The sequence below is a fragment of the Cryptotermes secundus genome, unplaced genomic scaffold (genome assembly GCF_002891405.2).
Source record: "Cryptotermes secundus unplaced genomic scaffold, Csec_1.0 scaffold1024, whole genome shotgun sequence".
Classification (NCBI taxonomy): domain Eukaryota; kingdom Metazoa; phylum Arthropoda; class Insecta; order Blattodea; family Kalotermitidae; genus Cryptotermes; species Cryptotermes secundus.
Genome location: NW_019727414.1, coordinates 120,228 through 137,926, shown reverse-complemented (window position 1 = coordinate 137,926; position 17,699 = coordinate 120,228). Strand labels below are relative to the sequence as shown.

General features: G+C 41.8%; 1 protein-coding gene across 2 annotated transcripts in view; it reads left to right on the top strand.

The window, feature by feature from the left end:
• LOC111864764 (mediator of RNA polymerase II transcription subunit 16) overlaps positions 1-17,200 on the top strand; it is a 29,511-nt gene extending 12,311 nt beyond the window's left edge. For both annotated transcript variants that reach the window (XM_023852273.2, XM_023852272.2), the window contains exons 8-15: positions 756-933; positions 2,687-2,894; positions 4,533-4,672; positions 6,503-6,684; positions 6,964-7,159; positions 13,406-13,515; positions 15,872-16,017; positions 16,929-17,200. In XM_023852273.2, coding sequence (XP_023708041.1) covers positions 756-933; positions 2,687-2,894; positions 4,533-4,672; positions 6,503-6,684; positions 6,964-7,159; positions 13,406-13,515; positions 15,872-16,017; positions 16,929-17,049 — 1,281 coding nt within the window. In that variant the 3' untranslated portion in view covers positions 17,050-17,200. The remainder of the gene's footprint in view (positions 1-755; positions 934-2,686; positions 2,895-4,532; positions 4,673-6,502; positions 6,685-6,963; positions 7,160-13,405; positions 13,516-15,871; positions 16,018-16,928) is intronic.
• The last annotated feature ends 499 nt before the right edge of the window (positions 17,201-17,699 follow it).

Here is a 17,699-nt window from a genome sequence, read left to right as displayed (position 1 = left end):
TATGTGGAAAAATAATTGTAAGTAGCTGAAATCCTGCTATATTTAACTGCATTATTATGCTTTCTGTATCTGTTGTAGTTTTCTTTAAAAAAATAGGAGGCATTATATACAGAACGCTGTAATACTGTGTATGGGTGCTTGAGATATGTATTTTCTTATAAGGTATTGTCTGTTTTTTACACAAATTCTTTATTTACAAATATAAGAATGACCCTGCCGCATTTTGTGAAATGAATGTTATTGTATAGTCAGTTGAATGTGATACTGTGATATAGGATACAGCCTCTTCATTTCCAATTCACTCTATACAGGGTAATTCATAAGTTCCTACAGGATTTCTGAGCCCTGCAGTTCAGAAGTTCTGGAGGGATTTAATAAATTACCCTATATATAATCATCCCGTTATCTTGGTTGATGTAGAGTTGATGCAGTGTTTAGTGACCAGTGAGTACATAGTTAATACTGTTAAACAACCAAGGGATCAGGGTTCAATTCCCAGAAGGGGCAAGAAATTTTTCTCTTCTTCACAGTGTCTACGATGGTGCCAGAACCCACCCAGTCTCCTATTCACTGGGAGTAAAGTCACCAGGGCTTCAGGCTGACCATTCACCTCCATCTAGTGCTGAGGTTAAGGAAGTGTGGAGCAACTCGTGGAGTTGCGTGGAGCGTTCCCCCATACATCTTCATGTTGTGATGCTTAATTAAGCACAGAACAAATTTACCTATTCCTTTATGTTTTTGATTGTTGTCCTCAGGTTGCCACAGCATCACTGAACCAAGCATGGAGACAAGAGGAAGCCCCAACTTCAAAGCAGCAACGGCTTGGCTTAAGGATATCGCACCTCGACATGAGTTGGTTGGGCTGTATACTGGTGGCTGCAGACACACAGGGGCAGCTCTACCTTTATCGTCTCTTACCCATTGCAGAACCAGGTACCACACAACTGGACTAGTCATGTCTCAAGGCCTGCAATGTGACACTTTCTGTAATTGCTTCAGGCAGTAAAAGATATTTTATAGTATCATTTATCATATCTTAGTGTGATCCATAGCAGAAGTAAATAAAAACTCAGATATTTTTGTCAGATTTGAAGTTCTCATGTAAGTGTTTATGAACATTACTCTCTTCTTTGATGTGACCCTATGTGATCATGTAGGTTCCTACAAGCATTACAGCTATCTTCAGGACAGAAGACAAGTCTTTTTTCATGCTATAGGTTGAGTCTTCTGCCCTGAAGACAGAAGCAGGAGGTTCCTTCAAGATGTTGCTAACCATCTACCAGACTATATGGCATCTACAGTAATTTTCATTGAAAACACCATGAGGGAATATTACCCTATGTACATGAATTTAAGATAACCTCAAATCAGATGCTTAACCTTTTCAGTGCTACAGTCTGGCATAGCATATTATTTTTTTTTATTGCTAGTGGGGTGGGACTAAGTCCCTTGTACTGTGGCCACTTCTGGCCTATTGCACCAGCCCCAGATGATAGGCGAGGGTTATTGTGGAGCAATTGGTGGAATGAAGATTGTCAGGGGAAACCGAAGTACTCTGAGAAAACCTGCACCAGCGCCACTTTGTCCACCAGAAATCCCACTTGACCAGACCCGAGGTCAAACCCGGGCCACCGCAGTGGGAAGCCAGTGACTAACCACTTGAACCCTGGCATAGCATATGTCACAGGTGATACACACAGCTTGTAAATATTTAATCATTCTTTATTCACTCCACCTCCTTACAGACAGTTAAATAGCATATGAGGGCTGTCCCATAGCTCAGAAGTTTCATATGAGATTCATGGTGGCTGAAGTGACACTGGAGCAGTGTTTTCTCTTAATTTCTTCTCATTTCTCCATGTGATCATTCCACCAGTGCTCCATAATCATCTGTAACCAACCTCCGAGATGTGATAACCTTACAAGGCAGCACATCACATTCTGGTTCTCTAAGTCTGGGGCTTCGTCTCTAACCCAGTGCTTGGCTGGTTACAGAGTGAGGAAGTTAGAATTTAGATGGGGTGTTCATATATGTAGGTCGTCCAGAAAGTAGAGACCTTCTGGTGAGTAAAAAGAAATACATGAATGAAATAAAAAATATTTTACATCATTACTGCAGACCATAAATCATTTTTCTACATAATCTGCATGAAGACTGAGGCACTTATATTCGTGTGACACAAGTTTCTGGTTGCTTATATCATAGAAATCTGCCACCAGTCCATTGAACCTGTCTTTTAACTGTCTTCTTCACCTCCACATCACTACCCATAAACTGCTTCGATTATTTTAAGAAATGAAAATCAGACTGGAGGCGGGGATGAGAAAGAAATGTTCAAGGCAAAATGCAAATGCTACGAGCAAATGGTCTTTACTTTCTGGACAACTCTTGTGGTATTGCCACTGGAGCAGCTATTGAAGTAGATGCTATACACAACCCAGATACATATTCAGAAAGCAAAATATGGACAGCATACACAGCCAACAAGATATTTAATATTGAAAGGGTTAAAATGCCATGTAAGAAAACTATTTTCTTTAACGGTTGTAGTCGCATGCATTTGACTCAGAAATACTACATGTTTTATGCTTCTGCAGCCTGTGTATCTATGGGTCGGCATAGCTGTGCCCCCATAAGTGATATTCCCTCTCTTACCCAGGGTTTGTTGGGTTGCTGTGTTTGCAGGAGGCCCTATGACAGTTCCATATGCTTGTACACTTCTGGAGTACTGTCTAGTGACAGGACTAGACTGGTGGGACCTCCTTGTGTCATTACGTCCTTCCATGATGGATACGGTGTGTGAACGTTTCACAGAAAGTTTCAATCGGCAGCTGCAACACGTACAACAGTTCCACTACGTTCAGTTCCTCAACATCAAGACATCACTGTACAGGTGCCAAAGTTCAATCCTCATTAGGACATTTTTTTCCTTGGCACTACAACCCCAGTGGGCCTAGGCCTACCTCCATGAATTTCTCCGTTCACTTCGGTTTTTCTAGATCTTACACATTCAGTAGGACTCCTTGGGCGAGTGATCAGCTCGTCGCAAGGCCTCAACCTGTAGACAAACACAGAAAAACGCACACAAACATCCATGCCCTGAGTGGGATTTGAACCCACGATCCCGGCTTCCGAGCGAGCGAAGACAGTGCATGCCTTAGACCGCTCGGCTACCGTGACCGGCCATTAGGACTTTACCATTCTTATATTTCCCAGTTAAGTGACTGTCACTGCATGTGGTTGAGAAGTCCTAAAACACTTCCCATTGTAATGAGTTTATTACATAACAGAACTAGCATAAAGCTTGTTGGAATCTTAATGGAAAATTATCAAGAATTAACTCCTTAAAAGCTGTGTAATGTCAATACCTTGATAAGTTCTGAAAACACAGCTAAATTCATATAAGGCTTGACATTTTAATGGCTGTGATTATTAAGATTGTAACCTTCTCAGGTGTGACACTGTAGTTTTGTGGGTGGATACAAGTGTTTTGGAGCGCCTCTGTCTTCAGGAATGATGTGTGCAGATTCAGGAATAGGTGAGTTACAAGGAAGGCATAAAGAAAGGAACCTAATCTTAGCCAGATTAGGAAACAGGACAGCGAGGGAGGATAGACCTTTCCAGGTATGCAGTACTGTTTTTAGGAGGAAAGTGAAATTAGGTCACCTGCCTTATAGTTTGCCTACATAACCAAAAGTATTCCTGAGCATACACACTTCAACCCTGAAGATGGAGGCAGCACGTTGCTCCAAAATTTCAACTCAGAAGATCACAATCTGAACCCTTTGTCTGTGAATCCTTACCATAGAACTACCTGCTAGAAAATGCCAGGACCACTTTTGAATAAATGCCATTCGACACAACCATACATGACTTCTGCAGATGATCTTTGAACGACCACAGATTTAGATAGCCTGAAAGCCTGTTATCCCCTGTACACAACAGTAGTAACACTTGATTAATGCCTTGTGTTGATGGAAATTCTGTACTAAGTGATCAATGCCAAGCCAGTCTCTTCAGCTCAGGCAGTTTTGATGCAGGTATGTCGAGCTGATCTAGGGATAGTGCGGTCAGTGTAGCGGGTTGGAGTTCAAGTCCCGGTAGGATCAAGAATTTTCTCTTCTCCGCATCATCCACACTTACTCTGGGGCCTACCCAGCCTCCTATCCAGTGGGTACCAGGGGCTCTTTCTGGGGGGTAAAATGGCCAGGGCGTGAAGCTTACCACTCACTCCAACTAGTGCAGACATCAAGAAAATATGTATTGATACATCCACTCGCCCATGTGTCTCCATGGTGTAGTGCTTAATTAGTTAAGCACAGGGACATCTTTACCGTTTTATATTGAGCTGATGTAATCAGCCCATGACTTACAAGGGGTTAATAGCTACATTTACACTAATGCTAATATTTGTATCTTACACTGTAACAGTGTAACAGTGCAGAACTGTTGTGGTGAGGCTGCCCAGAAGAATGAGTGGAGAGGCCTAATAAGGCCGGGGTGTGACAAGTTATTTGGCTTTGTTTTCCAGACTGACAGTGAATGGACAGTCCAAAGCAGCAGACCTAACATCTCTCCTCATGTTGCATTCTGTAGCAACAGCATTCAAATCCCTGCTACGACCTTCGGACCTCTCAAGTCATGACAAGGGACCTGCCGAAAGTCTGGCCGGTAAGTACTTTGTAACGTGAAGATACCATGAATTTCTTTATGCTTTATTTTACAGTGCTTCCAGTCCCACGAACTATATATAGCACTGAATAATGGAGCGTGTCCCAGAATTCTCCTGCAGGGACTGAGAAAGACGAAAAATCTCATGGTATCTGGTGTTTTGACCTCCAAGATACAAGTCAGAAGAATACAGTTTATCAGTGTGTTATTCAGTTATATGTACACCCCGTCAATAATGAAACAATGATATTTGAAATAAATAAAATAAAAGACACATAAAACATATTCTTCACTAAAAGTGTAGTTTTTATACTTTAAAATGCTATTAAATATTATAAAATACCATTAAGACACTACATGTATATTGTTTACACTAAAAGTGACTATTAACCACTCTAGAATGTCTCCAATTTATATCATATGTTCTAATTTTCAACTTGCTTCAGCCACACATGGGCCATCATCAAGCAAACTTTTTATTGGTGAGGAGACCACTGTACTGTTCGCTTGTCTTCCATGATCTCCGGCATTTCACTTTTTGTTGTGTCATATCTAGAACTCCGTCATTGTCTTCTTTTTGTGGCTGTCACAGTTTTGTATGTTGTTTTCTCTAGTATGTCTGTCTTTAGTGCAGTCTTCTCACATATGTGGCCAAAGCATGTTGTGAATTAGAAGAACATATTGTGACGTGTTGCACTGTGGATGACGCCCCTCCCTCCTCGTCAGCCGTGACGTGCTGAGCAGAGCCGAAGTGAGCTGAGTCCTAGCAGGCTGGTCGCTATGCAAAGCGAATAAACACCGGTTGCTAAGCAAAGTGAGTAAACAGCGGTTGCTAGAGACGGCGGTAATAACAGCGGTACCCATTATGTAACAGGCAAACATGGCGTCAGACAACAGTGGTGCCTATTATGTAACTGCTTTCCCGTTATCCGGCTGAGGGTTTATAAGGGAACTACACAGCTGCCGAAGACAGAGTTCTCAAGGCAGCAGCCTACGAGTTGAGTTGGAATCTAGCCAACAGTGAGCCGTTAGAGTTGAGTTGGAATATAGCAGCCATCACAGAAAGAAGAACCGGATGTGTATGTGATAACTGAGTAATAATTGGGAGTGTGTGATACAGTGACACTTGTATAGCTCCCATATCGTAATTAATACGTGTAGACTACTGAGGACAGAGTGAATTGATTAGTGCATAGGGTTTGTAAACTGTGGAAACCCGCAACAGTGTTGTAATTAATTGTAGCCGAGGCTGGTAGGTTGTTAAATAAACCAATTGACAATCCGAACGGCGTCTTCAGTAACTAAACACGTTACAATATGAAATAAATTGAAGAAATTCTAGAGTATTTAATAGTCACTTTTAGTGTAAATGATATACACGTAGTGTCTTAATAACATTTTAAAGTATAAAAACTACATTTTTAGTGAAGAATGTATTTTAGGTGTCTTTTATTTTATATAATTTTCCTGGGGAGTAAAGCGCGGCTGGCGCGTAAGGCTGACAACCTTACCACCATCTTTGAGCTGATTGTCTAGATAATGTGGGACCCTCAACGTCTCACAACCCTATGGGCCTTCACAGCCTGTTACTGGGATAGTTTTACTTTTTTTTTTATTTTAAATATCGTTGTTGCATTATTGACTGTGTACACATAACTGAATAATACCTCAATGTAACAGGATGCTGAAATATCAATATCAATGTGGCGTCTTAAATGCTGCAGAAAAGAGGCGTAAATAATTGAAGTGAAGCTTTGAAACAATATGCAAAAGTAGCGTAATGAGCTGCTTGTTCTCCTGAACATCTACTTACATGAGACACTGTCGTAGCGGTGATGATGGACTCTCTGACAGACGTGGACAAGGTGCTGTTCCACCTGGAGGCAAAGGAGTTCACAGTGGAGCCAAGCACTCTTCAGTCACTGCAACAGCTGATCCAGTGGGTGGCAGATCTGGCTCTCAATCTGTTGGCGAGACTGCCAGAGCAACGGCAGCCTGGCAAGAGCTCTGGGGTGAGACACACATTCCATTATTAATAGTCACATAATTGATACTGTTAAATTTGTTCAGAAAAATTTATGCAAAACATATCATGTGGAACAGTAACAGAATCAAGGGTTGTCTGGGATGTGATACCGTATAGTCTGGTAGAATATTGGCCGTGCAGATGATTCTTCATATTGGCAGGTTACGCTGCGGTCACAGACAAAGCATCAGTAGTGTTCACAATGTTACTGCATTTTCTTCTTGTTTGAACTCCCTGTACTAAGAGCATTCCCTAAATTTCACAGTATGAGTTGCTACGCGATTATAAGGCTCTCAATACACTTCGAGAGCTCCTGGTCATTATCCGGATTTGGGGCCTGCTGCGTCAGAGCTGTCTGCCCGTGTTCGTCCGCAGTGCTGAGAATCTTGACGTGTTGGCTCTTCTGTTCAAACTTCTTTCACGCCTTATACAGACTTCAGAACCTGATGAAAATCTCCTAGGTAATCTTGCCGCTCTAACGCTATGTTGCATGACAAAATATTCTTATTTTCTTGTGTGTGTTATAGTTGGGATGGCTCAATCGGTGTATCAGTGAGCTGCAGACTGGAGAGCAGGGGTTCAAATCCCAGTAGGGGCAAGATTTTTCTCATCTCCACAATGTCCAGACTGGCAGTGGGGCCCACCCAGCCTTCGGTCCAATAGGTACTGGGGACTCTTTCCCTCGGGGTAAAATGGGAGGGGCATGAAGGTGACCACTTACCTCCATCTAGTGCTGAGGTCAGTATGGTGGCACTTTACCTCCACTCCTTATACATGTATATCTGTATGGCATAAAGCTTAATTAATTGAGCACAGGGACAACTTTACCTTTATGTGTGTTTTATTGTGACCATGAATAAACTTAAGAATATGGTCTTCTGATGTGTGATTTTATGTAATATATGGTTCTGAGGAACCTGCTGCCTCCAAATTCATCTGAAGATGTGTATAAAATACAGAAAACAAATTGTAAAACCCTGTTCTCCAAGCTGGAATATACACATCTGTTGTTTGAGTTGGTAATTATTTTCAAGAATTCAGTACAGCTTTCAAGTAATGTTCAAAAGTGCAATTTATAAAATTAACCCATTTGTTTGGTCATTTATCAGTGCATAGGAAATTATGTTTTTGCACTGCTAATTGTAATGATCCCTTGGAACCCTGTAGAACAGTCTTGGGAATCTCTGCTTTACTGAGGAAACTGTTCTTATTATTATGACCCAGATCTTAAACGCACTATGTATATTTTGATGTGCAGAGTCTGATTATAACAATTGTCACGTGTTCGTAAGGATGTGGTCACACAGGAAACTGTGGAGATAATGTTAAGTCACATCCTGCATCATTCCGTGCATCACTGGACTATGGAACTTCTTGTTATTGTCAGCCTTTAACATTTGCTGTAAGATATGTTGATTTGGCTTTCTGAAATGCATACCAGTGTTCTATCATGAAGATTATTAATGTCTTCTGGGATGTGGTACTGTGGATTTCTTTGGGGGGGGGGGTTATTTAGTGACACTTTGAGAATCAAGACTATGTTTAGATGACTGATGAGTTGGAAGGGATTTGGAAGGAGCTACCATAGCATAATGGAGATGCTATTTTTGACATTTGCCTGGTAAGACAGGCAAAAACTACAGAAAACCTGTCCTACCTGGGATTCAGACTGATTACCTCCTAAATACGTACATAGCGAGTTATCTCAAGATTAGTGTTTTATGTGGCACCATGGAGTCTGGTAGATCATTACCAGTGTTTCAGATAACCTACTGCCTCCATCTTCAGGGTGGAATAATGTCACTTCTCTAAAATTATGATACAGTGTCAAATCAAGAAGTTCTGTGAAAAACTAATGATATTGACTTCCCTTCAGAATATCTAATCCATATAGAGAAGTTAATGGGAATTATGAACTCGTAATTATACATCTATCTTAGTGCAGTGTTCCAGTAGGAGGCTACAGCAATGTACTTCTTGGAGGTCATTACATAACATTAATGTTTCACATTGACACAATTTATTATAATTTTTATCACAGGAAAAAATAGAAGAATGTATTTCAGAATGTCACATTAAAATCTGATGCTGACAGATGAGACAAGGAGAACATACAGGGCACAATCTGCCAATCTGCGTTAATCGGCCCAGTCCCAGACGCAAGCTATTTTTGCCTTTTCACCAGTCATCAGGTCCCTGCACTCAAAACTTACAGGGAATTCTGAATATTACTTCATATCAGAATCTTCTGTTAAACTCCATGGAATACAGTTCAATCAGGCCAAAGACTATTTTACAGTTTTCCTCAGTCTCTCAACTGTAAATGATGGGATAGTACCTTAAATTAGGTTTTTCAGTGGGGCCAAGAATAGCATGTTGGCTACGGGCTAGATGGCCAAGGAATAGGGGTTTGATTCCCAGTGGGGCAAGAGATTTTTCATTTCTCCATAATGTCCATATTGGCTCTGGGGCCCATCCAGCCTCCTGTACAGTTGGTACCAGGGACTGTTTCGTTGGGAGTAAAGGAGAAGCAGCATGAAGCTGACCACTCCCCTCCATCTAGTGCAAAGGTGAAAAATGGTGGAACTACACCTCTATCCCCTATATGTCTTCATGGCATGGTGCTTAATTAATTAAGCACAGGCATAGCTTTATCTTACCAGTGATTTATTGCGATATAGTCTGAATTACTAGCATTAACATAAAATGAACTATGGACTGCTAACAAAAACAGCTGAAGTGTTCCGGGATTTCCCAACAGATGAAGGTGTGAAAGAAATACTTTTTTGCCTCCTTTGAAGCAGTGGTATGAGTGAGGAAACAGCGATTCTCACAGAAGTGTGAAGCATGAGGAGAGGTACCACTGCATGCACTTTGTGCCACTCTTGCACAAACTGCAGTGACTAGCATATGTGGTATCAACTGTTTCCAGTTTTGAGGTGTGTGGATTTCATTCTCACAAGTGCTTTCAGTTGCAAGTTTTCACTGTGTTTCACTGCATTGACCCATAGAGGGGTGTCCAGATTAGTAGCTAAATGCCTTTGTAAGAAAGTGTAACAACAGTTCAAGATGGTGTCCGGGTCCGACTTGGAACATCATGAAGAGGAATCCAGAAAATATGCCTGGACCATTCCAATAGCGTGTGGCATATTCACTTTCGTCTACTGGTTCATCTTGACTCCAATTTTGTGGAATGCACTCAATATAGACGATGACTCTGAGACATTTGGTATTTTCATGATGGCAATGGCAATTTTCTGGTGTGTATTTGTGGGACTTTTCATGTGTATTTGGTGGTTCAAGAGGCGGTCTGATAAACCATGTAAGGAAAAGGCAGTCAAAGACCTTGTGTCCATCGTGAAGAAAGACTCTGTCGACAGCGCGAGTAACGGTAGTGAATCTCCGCCATTCCCGACCATAACTAAAATGGTTCAGCCGTTAGATACCCCCATCTCATACAAGGAACGCTGTAGCCTCAATAGGCTGCATTCAGGCTCGGAGAAGGACCTGACTACCATATCGCTCAGCAGCTATCCTCTCCAGCTCGAGAACACTCCGTCCCTCTACAATGCCAAGACTGGACGGCAGAGCTTTGAGCCAGGTTATACAGATAGCAGTAATGTGTCTATTCCAGATGCAACCAACAGTTCTTCAACTAAGGGAACAGGCATCTTGATGGTGAAGAAGTCCAACTCAGCAGGGAAGAGGGTATGCAGGAAAATCTCTTCCACAGACTCTGAGGGAGAGAAGGGGGATTCACCAGGATGTGGTGGCACCATTGCTGTGGAAACAGCCATAATAGAGCATGACACTCAGAATATTGACGTGCCAGACCCCTCAATTGAAGCTGTGAACAACTCTCACTTTCCAAGACTCTGTAGCAGTGACTCATTTTGCGGCCTGCCGGAAATGAACTCATTTGATGGATATTTGCATCTCACTACAGTTGATACTCCTATGTCACCGCCCACCGAAGTAACATGTCCGAACTCTTCTGGCCTGACACCACGAGAACTGTTCTTCATTGATCTGATCAAGCAAGCAGAAGAAAATGAGAGATCACCAGGCATCAGAAGGAGCACAGGAGATGAGGTTGTACCAAGGAGTAAGTCCACTTCAGAGAACCGGAAGAGCATGCCCCTCTATCTGTACCTGATCAACAGTCCCTCGTCTACTGCAGATGTACCCAGTATGCCATCTGCAGCAGGTTGCCATTTGGACAACAAAGACCCAATGTCTGTCACAGATAGCGAGGCAGCTCGTGAAGTCACCAGTGATGAACTACAGAGCAATTTGAAGAGGTCTGAGAAGAATACAGAATGGGAGTGCATTGACCCAGTAGGCTTACATCCTGAAGAAGGCAGGACAGTCGCAGAGACTGCAGACACCGTGAATGGCAAAGATGATTCTGCAGGAGAGTACTTCATAGCAAATGTTACTCGTAACAAGAGCGTCACGTCGGAAATGTACCTAAACATTGGGGAAGATGGTGATAAAGCAGTGGAACCGGGCACTGCTGTTCAGTGGGATCTGGTGGTTGGTGATTCACATGATGATGATTATTTGAGTGATGACTGTGTGTTTGAAGATGATGTTGCTGTCAAGAAAAAGAAGAAATAATACAAACAGTAGTTCCAGAAAATGTCTATGTTGATGGTGACAAATGTGACTGATGTGGAGGGTTTTGTTAGGCCCGCCGATATGTTGTGATCATGAGATAAATAAAGATATGTCGTTATGTGCTGTTGTTATCACCCATAACCAAGTTCTGTGGTAGGAACTGTAGGATGTAATGCTGTGTGTAATCTGGTAGATCATTACTGCTGTTTTGGAGGAAACTGCCACTTCCATCTTCAGGATAGAAGAGTAAGCTGATCTTGGAACATATAGTATGGATATACGGAGAGGGGTGGTCACGGTAGCCAAGCGGTCTAAGGCATGTACTGTCTTCACTCACTTGGAAACCGGGATCGTGGGTTCAAATCCCACTCAGGGCATGGATGTTTAGTTTGTGTGTGTGCGTTTTTCTGTGTTTGTGTACAGGTAGAGGCCTTGCGACAAGCTGATCACCTGCCCAAGGAGTCCTACCGAACGTGTAAGATCTAGAATAACTGAAGTGAACGGAGAAGTTGATGGAGGTAGGCCTAGGCCCACTGGGGCTGTAGTGCCAAGGAAAAAAAAAATGGAGAGGGAGAACTTCTACCATGAAGATGAAGGACGCATGTTCTTTCTGAATATACACACACTACATGGTGTCAGATTACAGAAGAGAAAGTTATTACCATGAAAGCCTCAAATCTCTCAACCTATAGGATGCCTGCTTTCTTGTAGATGCTGACATCTGAACAAGAGCAGCTGTAAATTAAAATTATGTTATTTGTTTATATATATTTGCCACTGTCTGCTTGTGTAACTGAACAGGTTGGCACAATGATTAGCAATAGCACATCAGGTTTGTATGTGGAATGTACCTGGCTCAAAATTTTGGATGTATTTTTGAGGGGCAGAGAAAATTGAAAAGCACTTATATAAGTTCTGTCATGTTGTGCTGTTTTACTGTTCATCTGCCAGTATGCAACAGGATCCAAACTGACCACTGACCAATTTTAATCACACTTATCGCAGTGGAGTTTAACTCAGAATTTCCGAGCCATTTTGATTGTACAGTAAACTCTCATTATAATGAATTTTGGATATAGTGGGCAAAATATAGTTGTGTACAGTTGTGAATTTTTAAGAGATGTTGAGCCACTAAGAAGGTTTTATAGTTATAAAACTATTAGAATGAAAGAGAACCCTAATATTAAAACTTCTATCTAATCAATCACATTGTGTGTTTCTGTGTTTACGGCATGTATTGGTTATATATTCCATAGTGGACTTCCATGAATACCCCTTCATTCAGTTATGGCAGATACTGGCAATAACAGACACTCTGTCCCCCCTGTTAGTCCATTATAACAAGGGGTTACTGTATTTCGGTTTGATCATTTTAAGTGTTTAAATAGAGCTGACTCTTTCAACAGGATTTGATAAAATTTATGTTAAGTCACTTATATGACATGAGTGTTACTATATATAACTTTTGATCAATTTACTTAAGGTGGATTGGATTCTTATGGCTAAGGATATTGTTGTAAATACATTAATAAACCTTCAGAGGTACATTCTGATTCCATCTTCAGGGTTTAACAGTCCCTTCAACTCTGAAGATGACTGTAGCATGTACTTCCAAAATATCCGTGGCTCTGCCTACAATCAAAGACCCAAGAGCACAACCAGCATAATGTCTGAAATACTGTGAAAGCCTAAAACCTGTAATATGAGCTTTATTACAGCCTAGTGCGAGTTTGCATCTTTGTTATTTTGTGACAGTGTCAATAATGAGACTATATGTAGTCAGTGATGCACATCCACATGGAGCAGTCAACAGAATGAGATCTGGCAGGGGAAACTGAAGAACTCAGAGAAAACCTGCCCCACAGCCACTGTGACCACAGCAGAATCTACATGACCTGACATGGGATTGAACCGGGGCTGCCACAGTGGGAAGCTGGCAACTAACCACATGAGCCATAGCATGGCCAGCCCAGTGTGGGAAAATTGACACAGGAAATTTAATTTTGCACACAGCATCACTGAAAATAAAACAAGATAAGATGTGTAATTGTTTCTAAACATCGAATAAAACACTCACATGTTTACAGACGAATGCTGCCTGCTTCCGAGTCAGGTAATGATTCCCCAGCTGAACCCATCCACCAAGATCGTTGCAGTGGCCTCTCCTGCACTATTCTATCAGTCGCTGCCAATACAGGTGGGTATCACAATGTGGTGAAGGATCCAGCATTAAAAATATACTTGTTTTATGAGGCTTATACTTTCAGTGATACTGCCCATAAAGGTAAAGACAGAAGGAGTTCCTGTGCTTAATTAAGCACCCCACCATGAAGATATATAGGAGAGTGGAGCTATAGCTCCACACATTCTCATTCTTGGCATTAGCTTCACATTCCAGCTGCTTTAAGATCTATTTTAATATTATCCCCTCATGCATGCCCAAATCTTCCTAGTTGTCTGCATGCTCTTCTCTCCTACACGTACTACATGACCCACCCATCTCATCCTTCATTTCATCATCCAAATAGTACATGGTGGAGAATTACAAATTATGAAACTTCTCATTATGCAGTTGTCTCCAGGCACCTGTCACTTTGACCTATAGTATTTTTTTTATTGCTAGTGGGGTGGGACTAAGTCCTTGTACTGCAGCCACTTCTGGCCTCTTGTATCAGCCCAAAATGATAGGTGAGGGTGATTGTGGAGCAATTGGTGGAATAAAGATTGGCAGGGGAAACCGAAGTACTCGGAGAAAACCTGCCCCACCACCACTTTGTCCACCACAAATCCCTCTTGACCAGACCCGGGATCGAGCCCGGACTGCCACGGTGGGAAGCCAGCGACTAATCGCTTGAGCTATGGCGTGGCCCATCTGACCTATAGTAACTTTCAAACCAACTAACTGATGTAAGATTTGAGGCTTTCACGGCGGTGACTATGAAGAAAGCAGTCTTCTGGGATTTGGCACCGTGTATATGTGGTGTTAACCGACGTTTCGGAGGAACGTATCGCCTCCATCTTCAGGGTAGAAGAAAAAGTATAAGAAATCTGTAAGCGACAAGACCGTGAGAATGGTAAAAGCAGACCGGTCTGCTTTTACCGTTCTCACGGTCTTGTCGCTTACAGATTTCTTATACTTTTTCTTCTACCCTGAAGATGGAGGCGATACGTTCCTCCGAAACGTCGGTTAACACCACATATACACGGTGCCAAATCCCAGAAGACTGCTTTCTTCAACTAACTGATTTTCATGAAACTTGGTACCCTCCTTTGTATTTCTTAGTTTCCTGCCATTGGTAATACAAACAGAAAAGTCTCTGAGAACCCAAGAGGTTGGAGCAAGAGTAATACAGAATTGTGAGATCTGCTGAGTTTGCTGCTGTGTATAGTGTGTTATAACAATAAGACTGCCATGTAAAGCTTATACTTTGCTTGAAATTTGATGGTCGTAACAAATGAACCTGTACAACTAGGCAGGTGAAGACCTGACTGGAGACAGATAGTAATCACCTGCAGTGTTAGTCTTTGTTAAAAATTAAAACAAGGGTTAGTATGAAGTTTCAATAATATATCTCACAAATTTTTAAAATCATGAATCTGTATGAGCAAAAATTATGGACAGAAATGTATGTCTACGCTGTATAATTATATTAACCATATTTCCATAACTACTACTTATCTTTCCAAACTGGAATATGAAATCAGAATTTCTACAGACATCTAAGGCAAGTGAAGGACATGTTTGATAACACAGCATAATAAATTTTATCATTTTATTTTTTAATAATGTGAAATAAACAACAGTTATAATATATATGACACATAACATGTACAGTAATTTAGTTGTCCTATGTTTTACATATGTGAGACATGAACATACATACCACATATTACACAGTTTGATATAATGATGTTTTTTTATTCATTGATAAAACGTTTCTCAAAAAAAAATATGACAAAAATACAAAATTTGAAACAGTCTGTTTTGGCCTTAGAATTTAATGCACAAAACTGTAATGTGATGGAAAATTTGTGTGTCTAGATTTGGAATCAGAGCAACAGAATTAATTTTAAAACTTCATTTTCTTTTATGTTACCATAACCTTAGTTACTGTAGTGCATCCCGTGGTATGCATCGCATGGTTAATATTATGAGTTTCGCATAAAACACTGTTCGAAATTTCAACCAAAGACATTGCGTATATTTAGAGAAAGTTATGTCACTTACCTTCCTTTAGGCCGTGCCATAGCTCAAGCGGTTAGTCACTGGCTTCCCACCGTGGTGGCCCGTGTTCCATCCCGGGTCTGGTGAAGTGGGATTTGTGGTGGACAAAGTGGTGCTGGGGCAGGTTTTCCCCGAGTACTTCGGTTTCCCCTGCCAATCTTCATTCCACCAATTGCTCCACAATCACCCTCACCTATCATCTGGGGCTTGTACAATAGGCCAGAAGTGGCCGCATTACAAGGGACTTAGTCCCACCCCACTAGCAATAAAAAATAATAATACCTTCCTTTACCATAAATGTAAGGCTGTTTGTTCTGATACATTGCAGCTTGAGTTTGGAGTAGAACCTGAGTCCCTGTACTTTGTGCCAGAGCTGAGCCCCGTGGAGGGCGCCATGCAGACAGAGCAGACAGTAGACAGCATCCGGCACATCTACTTGGGAAGACAGCCCCTCGTGGTGAAACAGTGCAGCAGGTAACCACTGTGTGTATCTGAAATGTTGCAGAATATTCAGGTATAAGCAGATCTTATGGTTTCTTCTCTAGCAGCATCTTCATTCTATTTATTAATATTTGGTTTATTTCACAACGCTGTCAGTAGTTCAGACTGTACAGCATCAGATGGCAAGATGATCAGTGAATAAAAACTTTGAAAGGATCTGGAACGAAATGATAATAGCCTAATTCTAAGGCATGCGGTAGCGTAGTTGGTTGGGGCACTATGCTACAAGCTGGAAGGTCGCGGGTTTTTGAGTCCCGATGCGGTGAATTTTTTTCAATTGACCTAATCCTTCCAGCCACACCCTGGGGTCAACTCAGCCTCTAACAGAAATGAGTACCAGGAATCTTCCTGGGGGTGAAGAGCGGCAGGCGCATAAGGCTGACAACCTTACCGTGATCTGTGAGCCGATTGTCTAGAAGATGTGGGAGCTTGAACATCTCACAACCCTATGGGCCTCCATGGCCAGTTACAGGGATAACTTTACCTTTTTACTATCCTGAGATTTGGTTTTAGGGACCCAGAAAAACCATGGAAGACCTCAACGAAAAAGTCAATGTCTCAGAGCTTGCCCCAGATGCATGTCAGAAGCCTTACTATTGGAGCCACAACTTGACATAATTCTTATATATATATGTATATATATTTGCTCGGTAATACTTTTTTTGTCCCATCAGCATCAGGAGTATGTTAATTTGGAAATTTAAGACCATGGTCTATTATTATTATTAGTTTGTTTTTACTGCAATTGGGTGTTCACCTAGTGGCAGTAGATCTTACACTGATACAGACAAGGAAAGGCTATACATAAAGGGAACAATATAAAACAGAGTACATACAATAAACAGGGTACACACAGTGCAAATCCAGTGCTAATGTGTTTTCAGGTGTGGGTGTAAGGCTCAGGTGCAAAGCATGACACGTACAGCTGCCATACGCGCATGGGACCAGCGATGGGCACGGGCATGCAGATGTGGAGGTCACTGGAGGATACACAGGTTTCTCTGACTCAGCGACAGTGACAAAATTCGAACAATTTGGTCAGATTTTGTTGAGATGAATCATGTAAATCATTCCCATCAGTTACCATAGAAATGAATGCTGTATCTGTGTAGTTTGTAGTAAATGGTACATGAATACAACTTCCTACTCAACTAAACTCTGTGAGGTTTTTTAATTTTGGGTTGTGCAACATTCTGTATATTCACAGCTGTGGGCATCAGAAGGTAAACCTGACCTCAGGGCCAAGATCGATCTTTGTCTGGATGAGGCCCCACCATAGCTCAAGCGGTTAGTCGCTGGCTTCCCACTATGGTGGCCCAGGTTTGAGCCCAGGCCTGGTCAAGTGAAATTTGTGGTGGGCAAAGTGGCACTGGGGCAGGGTTTCTCCGAGTACTTCGATTTCCCCTGCCAGTCATCATTCTACCAAATTCTCCATCATCATAATCACCCAGGGTAGATACAATAGGCCAATCAGTGGCTGCCATGCCCAGCTGGACTACACCCCCCATTATTATTCCTTGTCTGGAATGATATTAGGTGTTAGAATTAATAAGGGCAATGAAGAGTTGCATCTCCTGTGATGTGAAGCCATGCAGTATAGAAGTGTACCTACAGCGCAGAGGAATGTGCGGCCTTGATCTTCAGCGCGCCGAGAC